Raw genomic sequence first — 13,017 nt, 5'->3', positions numbered from 1 at the left:
CCTGGTGAGGGCTTTCTTCCTGGCTTACAGATACCTGGCCCTCTTCTCACAAAACCACCTATCCAATTAAGGCCCAAATTTATGACCTCATTGAATGTTAATTCCTAAAAGACTGTCTATGGAGGTTAGGGTTTCAACATACAATTTTGGGAGGACATAATTCAGCTCATAGCAATGGTTCATAATTTATTTAACTATTCCCTATTTTGGGAATTTATGTTGTTTCCATTTATTTTCTTAAAGGTTGCTTTTAAGGGTGATCCTGAAGCAGCCCTCATCCAATACCTTACCAACGAGGAGGCCAGGAAGGCTATTTCTAGCACAGAAGCAGTTCTAAACAACCGATTTATTCGAGTCCTGTGGCACAGGGAAAACAACGAGCAACCAGCACTGCAGTCCCCAACACAGCTTCTCCTGCAACAACAGCAAACATTGAGTCATCTCTCACAGCAGCATCATCACCTGCCACAGCACCTTCATCCGCAGCAGGTGCTGGTGCCCCAGTCTCCTCCTCCTTCAGTGCACGGAGGTATCCAGAAGGTAATTTGGTTCAGTAGGGATTAGAGGTCTGGTCCCACCCGTAGGTCAGTACTTCTCAATTTGTGTCCCTTGAGTTGTTTTTTGTTTGTTTGTTTGTTTTGACTTTACTAGGGCACTGTACCACTGAGCTACATCTCTGACCTTTTTTTATTTTATTTTGAGACATGATCTTGACAATTTGTTCAGGCTAACCTTGAACTTGCAATCCTCCTACCTCAGCCTCCCAAGTATATGGGATTACAGGTGTGTGCCACCATCCTCAACTGGCTCTTGAGTCTTCTACCTTAGACATACTCATGCATGGTTTGATTTGCAAACCAGCAGCATCTGATTAGTAGAAATGGAGATTCTTGGGCTTCACCCATCCTATCCTAGTGTGAAGACAAGGAATCCATGTTTTAACAAGCTCTCCATGTGATTGTTAATGTACACTAAAAAATTTGAAAAGTGCTATTATCCTTGTTCTCACTGCAGACTTCTGGCCTCACCTGTAGGACAAATCTAGATTGATCTCAGATGTGAGGCCCCCAAATTTATATGTTTCAAGAAGTGCTCTTTTTGGGCTGGGGATGTGGCTCAAGCAGTAGCGCGCTTGCCTGGCATGCGTGCTGCCCGGGTTCGAACCTCAGCACCACATACAAACAAAGATGTTGTGTCCGCCGAGAACTAAAAAATAAATATTAAAAAATTCTCTCTCTCTCTCTCTCTCCCCACCCCCCCACTCTCTCTTTAAAAAAAAAAAAAGTACTCTTTTGGGGGTAGTGGGGATTTAACCCAGGGGCAATTTACCACAGAGTTATATCCTCAACCCTTTTTATTTTTTATTTTGAGAGAGGTTCTCACTAACTTGCTTAGTGCTTTGCTAAGTTGTTCAGGCTGGCCTTGAACTTGCAGTCCTTTCGTCTCAGGCTTGTGCATCACTGGGGATTCTAGGCATGAACTCCACACCTGGCTAAAAAGTACTCTTTAAGTGATTTATATGCGAACTGAAGTGTAACAACTGCCCACCACTGAACAACTCTAAATTTAAAGATGATTTACTTATTTTATTCTCCCTGTATCTATTTGACCTACTTTTTCTTACGTAGGAAAATTCTATTCCTGGGGACTGGAGCTGTATTCAGTGGTAGAAGTCTTGCGTAGCCTGTGCAAGGTCCTGGATTCAATCCCAGTACTAAAAAAAAAAAAAAAACGAATAAATTTAAGAAAAGAAAAATTCTATTCCATTTCAAGCTGGAATGGAAACTCCAACTGTGATTTTATTCAGTGACTACATAGGGCCTGGTACTTTTTTTTTTTTCCATGGCATCAGGGATTGAATCTAGGGGTTCAACTGCTGAGCCACATCCCCAGCCCTTTTTATTTTTTATTTTGAGACAGGGTCTTACTAGGTTGCTTGTAGTTTCACTAAGTTACTGAGGCTGGCCTTGAACCTGCGATCCTCCTGCCTCAGCCTCCTGAGCCACTGGGATTACAGGCATGTACCACCATGCCCGGTACCTATTTTTAAAGACATTTTAATGAATAGTTAAAGGAAGGAAAGAACAAACACCGTGTGTTAGAATCGTTTAGTTGCTGACAATAATGATAATCTCTACTTAGGTGTTTTCATGTTTATATTAAATGCGTTTAAAGACAAAAAGGTATTCCTTATAGTGTCTATATGTATAAGGTATACATATTATATATATTTATAGTATATATATATGTTTATGTGTATATATTATATATATTTATATTATATATATGTATATATGTATTTTATATATATATATATATATATATATATATATATATATATATATCAGTCATCTGTCTTGAAGCATCTAAGCATTCATTCATTTTTGTCTGTATCTTGCATCACGTTAGGGCCCAGAGTTGAGTACTTACTTACCCTAGCTGTTGGATAAATAGTGAAGAAAAGAGTGATACCATCCCCTCTATGATTATTCAACCGTGTTCTGTGTGTGTGTGTGTGTGTGTGTGTGTGTTTTGCTGGGGATTGAACCCAGGGCCTTGTGCATGCAGGGCAAGCACTCTACCAACTGAGCTATATCCTTAGGCCCTCAACAAGTTTTTTTAATGTAGCTCAAGATCGCCTTTTTTTTTTTTTTTTAACTTTATTTTCATTTATATTTTTATGTGGTACTGAGGATCTAACTTAGTGCCTCATATATGCTAGGCAAGCACTCTACCACTGAGCCACAACCCCAGCCCTCAAGATTGCCTTTTGAGACCATCATTTTACATCAGGACTCATACTAAGCTACTGTGATTTTAAACCATCTTTCTCAAAGCATTATATATTAGAACAATAAAAAATTGTAGCATTTTAAAAAATATATGTGTGTGCAGTTTATTGTTACATATTTAATTAATTTATTTTTTGTGCTGGCACCGAAGGCAGAGGCCTCATGAATGCTAAGTTCATGCTTTACAACTCAGCTACATATCCAGCTGTTGTAACATTTTAGATATCCAAAATGTGTGCATAATGTAACATAATCATTTGTATATTCACCCATCTCCAAAAATAAAAACTATGGATAATTGACACACTGTCCCATTTTCATTTCCTTATCTTCTTTCCCAGGTTACCACTATCTTACATGTATGTCATTCTTAGGTGTGTTTTTAAATGTTTTCCACATGTGTGTTTGTTTTGTGTATGCAGATGATGGGCAAACCACAGACATCAGGTGCATATGTTCTTAACAAAGTTCCTGTTAAACATCGTCTTGGACATGCAAGTGGTAACCAGAGTGATGCGTCACACTTGTTGAATCAGTCCGGTGGTGCTGGGGAAGATTGCCAGGTGTGTGGATTTCATATATGTTTCTGTGAATTTCATATATATTTAGAATCATTCAGTGACACAAAGAGAAGCTACTACTAATTGTAAGTTCCTTATATGTAAAAATCCCAAATGCCTAAATAAATTGATTATCATCTAGATTGGTAACATCTTACTTCCTTAATCAAGGCAAGTGTGACAGCTGACCTTAATGTGGAAGGTATATCTTCCTAATTTCATAGTTACAGAAATTTGCTAATTAATTTTTTTTCAATTTAAAGCTAAGTAGGGGAGAGCTGGGAATGTTGCTCAATGGTGGAATGCTAGGGGTTTGATTCCCTGCATGACCAAAAAAAAAGTTAAGTAGGAATCTGAGAATTTTAGGTACTTACTAATAGGTAGATACCTTTCATAGTCTATTTCTTTACTCATTTTCCCTCATTAATAAAAACATAGTGAAGGGAATTCGTCATAATTTAAAAAAGGGGATTGAACTTGGTTCCATATGCATGCTGGACAAGTATTCTACTACTGAACTATATACCCCTACTCCTAGAAATTTTAGTTTGAAATGTCTTGTAGCTTCTTTTGCTTTTAGGAATATATCTATACAGTAAATATCTAGCATGGAGATTATTAGAAAGAGAACCAGGGAAACCCTGAAAAAGAACACAGGGCTATCCCAAAAAATACTATAAAAAGTCTCTTTAGCTAAAACAATTTAGTATTGGCGTATGAATAGACAGATAATAGAAAATAATAGAAAATCTAGAAATTGACTCATTTGCAACTTGGAATTTATTATATTCTAACAAAATATCCTATATCAGTGAAGAAAAGAAAGGACTTTTTGATAAATGATACTGGGATAATTGAATAGCCATATGGAAAAGATAAAATTAGATAAAATTAGATTTATTAATCACTTCATAACCAGGATAATTCCAATTATAGCTGAAGTTTAGATGCTAATAGAAATGCTAAATGATACAACTCTCATAAAAGGAAATCTGGCAGTATCTGGCAAAATTTTGTGTGCATTTGTTTTAAACTAGTAATCTTCCTTCTCAGAATCTCTGCTAAAGATATGGTAGCCAAAATATGAAAAGGTATATGTGCAAGGCTACTACTAATTGAAAGTTCCTTGTAATTGCAAAAAACCCAAGTGCCTATCAGTAGAGTCTAATTCCTTTAAAATGTTGTACATGCATTTTAAAAGGCCCCAAAAGCAATTTTAAAAAGCTCTTTTTAAAAATCATGTTGTTGGCAATGTTGGCACAGGTTGAGTATTTGTCTAAAATGCTTGGGACAAATTTTCAATTTTGAATTTCTCCACATTTTGGAATCTTTACATATATTTAATGCTATCTACCCAGGTCTAAATATGAAATTCATTTATGTTTCATATATACCTTATTATTGTAGCTTAAAAGTTAGTCTTATACAATATTTTTAATAATTTTGTGTGTGAAACTATTTCCCTGAGTATTTGTTATGTGCTAATAACTTCTTGTTTACACTTTAGAATTTCCACTTGTGGTATCATCTTGATGCTTAAAAATGTTTCAGATTTTTGGAGCATTTAAGATTTTGGATTTTCAGATTAGGAATGCTCAACCTGTGTTATGAAACTAACTTGTAGGCATTGTAGGATAAATCAAATGAGGAATTAATAAGCTGATGTCATTGACAACTGAGATTTTTCAGAATGGTTGAAAAGAGGAGAGATTAAGTAACAACACTGTAGGCCTGCTATTAAGTTGAGAGTATCAGTATAGATATATATAGTTATATTTTATCTGAAAAGGTCTAAACACCTTTAACATTCAAAGAAACGTGGGTCCTTGAAGAAATGGCTGTCTAAAGTCTGGTGTTATGGATGATATAGAATATTTTGTTAAACCCTAAATTATTGAAGATTATCAGAACATTGTCAAAGAGAAAAAATATTATCAAGGCTCTAGATCCTATCTGCTGATTTAAAAGAAAATTGGGGAACAGAGGAACTTATTAAAGCGTTCTACAGAATCCCTACAGGATTCTACAGGGAATACTACAGGATAAGTGCCTTGTTTTTTTGAACAAGTAATTTGCAAAACTAGAAAGAGATGGCGAGGGAAAATATAGATTAAAGGAAATATACTGAATTGTACTATCTGGATTTTAGTCCATCCGTTTATGAGACAAAAATGTTTAGAAAATTATAATACATTACTGGAGATGTGGATATTTAAGAATTAGTGCTATCTTTTAAGTGTGATGATGGTATTGGGGTTGGTTATGTAAGAAGAAGAAAGAAGTTCTTTCAGAACTATAACTGAAATATTACAGATGATGTGGTAAGGTTTTTGGGTAAGAATGTAGTACTTGGGGATATAAATGAAATAAGATTATTTTATGTACTGATCATTATTTATTGCTGCTTGGTGATGGATATATCAAGTGTTTTCTACAATTCTACTCTTGAATGTCCGAAATTCCATTATGAAAAACAAACAAAGAAAAAAAATGATTTTTTAAAGACAAATCCTTAGTTGATTTGTTTAACTGGCTATGATAGACAGTTCATAAACATTAACTTCTTTTTCAATAAACTGAGTTTCTATGGAAATTAAAAATTTGTTGTTGATAAAGTGTAAACAAGAAGTTATTAGCATATAATAAGTACTCAGTAAATTGTAGGTGTTGACATTTTAATTTGAATAATAAAATAATAATGTGAATGTTAGCTCTGTAGTTATCTAAGGGGCTTTCCTGTATAGTTAATTTCCTGTATAGTTTTATTATTTTCCTGTATATTGAGGATAGTTAAATCTTATAGAGATTGAGAGAAGTTTTATATTTGGATATATGTTGTTACAATTTCTATGAATTCCTTTTATTTTCTGCGTCTCTTATATATTCAAAATTAATTAAAAAGCAAAAAGAAGGAAAGAAAAGAGCAGTATGAAAGGGAAGACTTGAACCATATAGAATGTAGTATCCTTTGTAGCTGTATGTGCCTTAAAGAAGGGAAAGTACTTGTAGAGTCATCTATATAGAAAAGGAAAGGAATCTAATACCAAAACCAGCAAAGTGAAGATGGACACCTCCTGGTTATTTGCAAAGTTAAATTTGTGAGCCAAGTACTTATATTTTATTATAAGCACATATTATTTTATTAAATTGATATTAAGATTATAATTTGAAATAACTTGATTCTAGAAGGATTTCCAGTTATTGGAAAATATGGGTCCTTATTTGGCATTTTGCTTATGGAAAATAACTTCATTATAATACAGCCAAAGACAGCCAGGAACAGAACCATAGTTTAAACAAGCTGAATTCATTATTTTCTGGGGGAAGTTACACACAATGAAACCATGGATTTTAAAAGGATTTATTTTAAGATTTGGGCTGTATTTAGGTGGTTTTGGTGCAGGATTTAAAGAAAGTACGATTAGATATCTCAATACAGTATACCAAGAAAGGGAAGGTTAGGGGTGGGGATGTAACTCAGTAGTAGAGCACTTGCCTAATGTGTGAGGCCCTGAGTTTAATCCCCAGTATCACAAAAAAGAAAGAAAAGAGGGTAGACTAGAACCTAAAGCTATAGTTGGTAAAGAAGTATCTATCATTTTTATGAGCATGATTAGAGGGGTAGTCATTTTTATGTTTTGGCTAATATTAATGTTTTTAATCTGTATTCAGTCCTGATTGTGCACTGATCTTGATTTTTGTCTTGATTCATCCCACTCAGAACAGTGGCTTTGTCTGCTATTACTATTCTGTGAAATTGTGTTTAACAGAAGGGCTCTAAGATCTGAGAGGCAGGCCAGGTTCTAGGTGTTGGGAGCTGCTCTTCTTTTTCTTACAGTTAAAACTTGAAGAAAAATAAGGGATTGCATTTAGAAACAAAATGTTGTGGCTAAGAATTAATAATGTTGAATGACAATTGGAGTCATGTGTGAAGAACCAGCTTTTGTAAATGAAGCATTTAAAATATATATAAAAAAAAATTAACCCCTAAGAAATTTAGAACTATATGTAGTCTTCATTAAGCACCAGTAAGGTTTAATTTAATCATATTCTTGTGTTGTTTTGTTTTGTTTTTTTTTTAGTTATTTCCAAGTCCAAGCCATCCAAAAACGATTTACAGCTCCTCAAACTTAAAGACACCTTCAAAACTTTGTTCAGGGTCTAAATCTCATGATGTTCAAGAAGTTCTTAAAAAAAAACAGGTACCAATCTCAGTTCTTGTCTTGCAGAGGAAATGACCTATTGAATTTTGAGAAGTTATGTTAATACTTTTAAACCAGTTCATGTTATAGAACATATATCTTCTCCATTTAACGTGCAGTCAAAAACTGAAAAAGAATGAACAAAACAGAAAAAATGTTTCACAGTGCCTTTCAGTGGCCATATCAAACAAAAGGAATAACTTTTTTATTTTTTTGGTACTGGAGATTGAACCTAAGACTTCACATATGTTAATAATAAGCACATGTTCTACTGCTGAGCTATACCCTCAGCCTTAAATTTTATGTAATTTTTTTTTTTTGGGGGGTGCAGGGGACCAGGTATTGAATTCAAGGATACTTTACCACTAATCCACATCCCCAGCCCTTTTTATTTTTTAATTTGAGACAGGTTTTTGCCAAGTTGCTGAGTCTAGCCTTGAATTTGGGATTCTCCTGCCTTAGCCTCACGAGTTACTGGGATTACAGGCTTGCACCATTGCCCCTTGTTCTGTCATGTTTCTTTTTCTTTCCAGTGGAAAAAAGCACATACTTTCTTTATTTTTTCTATAGTGCTGGAGATCTAATCTAGGGCCTGATACATGCTAAGAAAGTGTTCTACCACAGAGCAACACTCCTAGCCCAAAGCACCTAGTGAAAAGCAAACCTTTTTATTTCAGCATTTGCTTTACTGTATCCTTTTTGGTTTTGTTATTGGATAATATTTCACATAAACTATAACATTTATTTAGTGTTGAAATAGTTATGAACATATATAGTCATTCATATTATTCAGTTCTGAGTTTCATTGTCATTTTAGATTTAAGCTACTCATAGAGGTTTTTTCCAAATAAAGTAGATTTTTATATGTACTGTCTTAGTAGAAAGATTCACTTCTCAGGGGTGAAAGCAAAATTTTTCTGGCAAAAATCCATAGATTTTGGTGATTTCTAACCTATAACTGCATCTCACATTTTTATTAAATTTGGAACTTCAAAATTAAGGATTTGGCTTATTACATTGGTAAGTTGAAAATAGCTCTTGTTTTTCTTTAAAGATATTCATATCATTTTAATCAGTAAATCTCATAGAGCTAGTCAGTATCCAGTATTTTAAATATTTTTTTTTAAAGTGCAGTTATAAATTTTAAATGTGAATTCTCTTATACTAAAAGTTTTGGGAGAAAATATACTCCACGATTTTGTCCCTGGTTTTAGCTATTCTTTTTTAATTAGAAAATCTTAGGAATAATTCAGAAGAAATGAGAGTATAGTAGTATTATATATCATTGGTAAATTTTGTTATCTGTTACTAATTTTTTTTTTAACCTCTTTATATAGGAAGCAATGAAGCTGCAACAAGATATGAGGAAAAAGAGGCAAGAAATGTTGGAAAAACAAATAGAATGTCAGAAGGTAAGATAAGAACTCATTATTTGCTTGTTGGAATTGATGTTTAGAATTGGTTTACAAAGATATCCAGACTTCTGAGTTTTTAAGATTGCAATTTACAAAGTATAGTTTTACTTTTTCTGCTTATTTTGTAGATGCTGATATCTAAGCTTGAAAAAAACAAAACCATGAAACCAGAAGAAAGAGCAAATATAATGAAGACTTTGAAAGAGCTTGGAGAAAAGATCTCACAATTAAAAGATGAATTAAAAACTTCTTCTGCAGTCTCCACACCATCGAAAGTAAAGACAAAAACAGAGGTATCTATTTACATCTGCCACATTCTTGGTACTTTGAAAGTGTAGTGAAACCCTTAGATAGCTACTAACCTAATAGAGACAGGTAAACAGTGATAGTATATTTTTTCAGTGGTTCTATAGATGCTGTTTGTACTCTTTTTGAGAAGAGGTGATAATTCCCTTTTGGAACAAAAGTGTGTTTCGTTTTCATTTGGTGCTGGGGATTAAACCTGGGGCCTTGTATATGCCAAGCATGGGCTTTACCACTGAGCTACACTCCCAGCTCCAAAGATGTGTATTTTTTAATTGAATTTTTTGTCTTCTGTGCTGATGAAAAGGAAACTGCTCAAGTAATGGCGAGGAAAGAACTATTTTCTATAAAGCTATTTCCACCCCGCACCCCGTTTTAAAATATCTTGTTTTAGTAATATCTTTATTTTATTTTTATGTGGTGCCGAGGATTGAACCCAGGGCCTCACACATGCTTGTCTAGGGCTCTACTGTTGAGCCACATCTCCATCCCCAAAGACATTCCCTTTTAATAGTCAAAAGATATCATTGGTCTTAATAGGAATAAAAATGTGGTATGCTATTAGAAAGAATAATAAGCTCTAGATCTCTTTCAGTCTAGTTTTATTATTTCATCTGTTTCTATATCTTGGGAGAGTACTTGCTTTATGCAGAGGTTCCCTTATACCACAACTTCGTTAGTGGGATTTTAGATCACTTCCACCCTTTGAGAGCTGGGAATAAATTTGTCAGATACATAAAATGTAATTATTGTATATATTTGAAATGATGGTTCTCTGTCAGTGTAGGAATATAAAGTGATAGTTAAGATTGCTTTTATAAAATAAAAAATGTTTTTATTGAGATATTCCCCAATTCTAGAAAGAATATAATATACTTTACTCTTTTTTTAGACGTATAGTAGTTAGTTTAAAACTCTTGTGATCAAGTGATCCTCCCAATGTCAATCTCCATTTAGCTGGGACTATAGGTGCAAACCATCATGCCCAACCATAGGTACGTTTTAAAATCAATGAGGGCATGGGAGGGCTGGGCATGGTGGCACATGCCTGTAATCCCACCAACACAGAAGGCTAAGACAGGAGGATCACAAGCTCATAAGTTCAAGGCCAGCCGCAGCAACTTAGTGAGACCCTCAGCAACTTAGCAAGACCCTGTCTCAGAATAAAACACATAATAAAAGGGATGGGATGTGACTCAGTGGTTAAGCACCCCTGGGTGCAATCCTTATTACCAAATAAATAACAGATAGATAAAATAAAAAGGGCTGGGGATGTGACTCAGTAGTAAAGCACCCCTGGCTGAAATCCCCAGTACCCCACTACCACCCCCCAAAAAAAGAAAAGAAAAATATATAAAACTGCTTATCATGTATAACTGATTAGAACAACAACAACAAAACACATTAACAACTATTTATTTTTTGTAGAAAGTAATTTTGTTCTAAAGGATGAAAATAAAGTTACAGCAATTAATTAAAAAAAAAAAAGAAAAGAAAAGTGCATGGAAGGGTAAATCTCTCTCACAGTCATGCCGCCTAAAGACGTGACTTTTTTTGTATCTCATACAAGAAAGAATGGCAACAGTTATGGAGTTCCTGTTAGAAAGTAATTCTGTAACTATTACATTTGTATAGTTAATAAATGCTTACCATTTAATTTACTTTGCCCCATTATGTTTCATTTATGATGCATTATTATGTGAAAATTATTTCAGCTCCCTCTTCTTAGGTGACTGTTTCCAGGATCAAAATTATAGGTCATCTTATGCTGTTTTACTACTATTTATTGTCATTATGCTCACTACACTTTTGTAGTTCTATGTTTGTAAAGTTGCTTTCCTTAAAGCACATGTTTCTTGGCATCCTCTCACTTATTTTCTCAAAAGGCAGATGTGTCATTGTAAAACTGTAATTTTCTGATAAAATCTTGGAAGTTACCTTAAAAAATACCTTTTTACTCTTAATTTTTCCATAGGCCCAGAAAGAGTTATTAGATACTGAACTAGACCTTCATAAGAGGTTATCCTCTGGAGAAGACACAACAGAATTACGGAAAAAACTCAATCAGTTACAGGTTGAGGTGAGATTTAACCCACCACATGTAACATCTCAAAAGTTAGCTTTTCCTCTGTTTTCGAAGGTTTAGTCTAACAATGTATGTTACATTCTACTTTTTGTTGTTGTTATTCAGGCTGCACGATTAGGTATTTTACCTGTGGGTCGAGGAAAGACCATGTCCTCTCAAAGTCGAGGAAGAGGCCGAGGCCGTGGAGGAAGAGGGAGGGGCTCACTAAATCACATGGTGGTGGACCACCGCCCCAAAGCACTAACAGTTAGGGGATTCATTGAGGAGGAAAAAGATGAATTACTTCAGCATTTCTCAGTAAGTTTTTGAAGCAGCAAATGCTAACTGCAAAAACACTGTGTTCAGCATTTTCTTTGCTACAGTCTGTACAAATACCAATGTTTATACATTAGAAATTTTAGTTGTAAAAATATGCGTATTAGTAAATTCTTACTAATTTATTTGAAGGTCAAAAAGTAGATCTTGCTTTATAATTCCATGATATTCCATGTAAATGCATGTGTGGTGACAAGTTGTTCCAAAGCTGCATTTGATTTTTGTTCTTGGATTATTACATGGTTTATCAGATAATTCTAGTCAATAAGTAAAATTAATTTTTTTGTTTGTAGTGCTGGGGATTAAACCCAGGGCCTTGTGCATGCGAGGCAAGCAGTCTTCCAACTGAGCTATATCCCCAGCCCCAAATTGATTTGGAATAGAGGTTAAAAAAAAAAAAAAAAAACAAAGAATTTATTAGGCCAGTAGACATGTTTAGTTATATTCTGTATGTGGCGGCCCACTTCCTTTAAGGCAAACATACAAATAGAAATTTGTTACAGGCAGATGTCTTTATTATTCTGACATACAGAGTATATTCTCTTTCCAACCACTTATTCTATATTCATTGAGCTAGAATATTTTTATACATTGCTCTCATTTAATCTTAAATAATTATATAAATGTGAAAGTGAAAACATGAATCTCTATGTATCATTTTATGTGTTCAGATGTGAAGAAAACCAAAGCTTAAAATGCCAACTAAGGCCATTCAGTTATTAAAGGCCAGAACCAAGATAATTAGGTTTCTTCTCAGACAACTTTTTTGAGTGAAAATATTTTCTACTTTAAAATGTGTTAAAGATGGTGAGCCAAATCATGAAGGGCAAGGCTTCACTCCAAGTGTTTTTATTAATTTGATGCTCATTAATTTTGTTTACCTTGACTCTTGGAAAACAATAGTCTATTATAAAGAGAGTCCAGATTTGAGAGTCAGCTGACAATACTGAGTACTAGGAAAATACCCCCGGATTAGCTACTTGGGTAATTTAGTATGCTTTCTTTGAACAGTGTGCAGATGTTATTGTGAGTAAATTTAGCATACTTAAAATGAACTCTTCTTAATTTCTTTTATATCCCACAAAGGCCAAGATGATGAAATCTATATTTTTATGCTGTTCTTAGTGATTGTGAAAGGATGAACCATATGTATGTGAATATAGATATAAATATATAACCATATCTATATAAAAAACTGATGGTTTATAGGCAAGCTAGTGTAAGAATCTAATTCTAGAAGCCCTTGTAGTTTGTTCTTCTATCCAGTAGTTTACTTTTAGGAATTTATCATAAGGGAATTGTGGTTATGTACAAATAGTGCCTAAGTATTCTCATTGTAGCACT

General features: G+C 34.1%; 1 protein-coding gene across 8 annotated transcripts in view; it reads left to right on the top strand.

The window, feature by feature from the left end:
* Rbm27 (RNA binding motif protein 27) overlaps nt 1–13,017 on the top strand; it is a 78,913-nt gene that overhangs the window by 54,983 nt on the left and 10,913 nt on the right. For all 8 annotated transcript variants that reach the window (XM_058584251.1, XM_046460226.2, XM_046460224.2 and 5 more), the window contains 7 exons: nt 244–540; nt 3,215–3,355; nt 7,435–7,554; nt 8,892–8,966; nt 9,098–9,262; nt 11,248–11,352; nt 11,464–11,655. In XM_058584251.1, coding sequence (XP_058440234.1) covers nt 244–540; nt 3,215–3,355; nt 7,435–7,554; nt 8,892–8,966; nt 9,098–9,262; nt 11,248–11,352; nt 11,464–11,655 — 1,095 coding nt within the window. The remainder of the gene's footprint in view (nt 1–243; nt 541–3,214; nt 3,356–7,434; nt 7,555–8,891; nt 8,967–9,097; nt 9,263–11,247; nt 11,353–11,463; nt 11,656–13,017) is intronic.

Source organism: Marmota monax, unplaced genomic scaffold, assembly GCF_021218885.2.
Source record: "Marmota monax isolate L192 unplaced genomic scaffold, Marmota_monax_Labrador192_F-V1.1 WCK01_AAM20220418_F8-fsc00006, whole genome shotgun sequence".
Taxonomy (NCBI): domain Eukaryota; kingdom Metazoa; phylum Chordata; class Mammalia; order Rodentia; family Sciuridae; genus Marmota; species Marmota monax.
Note: the sequence above shows the minus strand (reverse complement) of the source record. Positions and strands in the feature narration are given on the sequence as shown.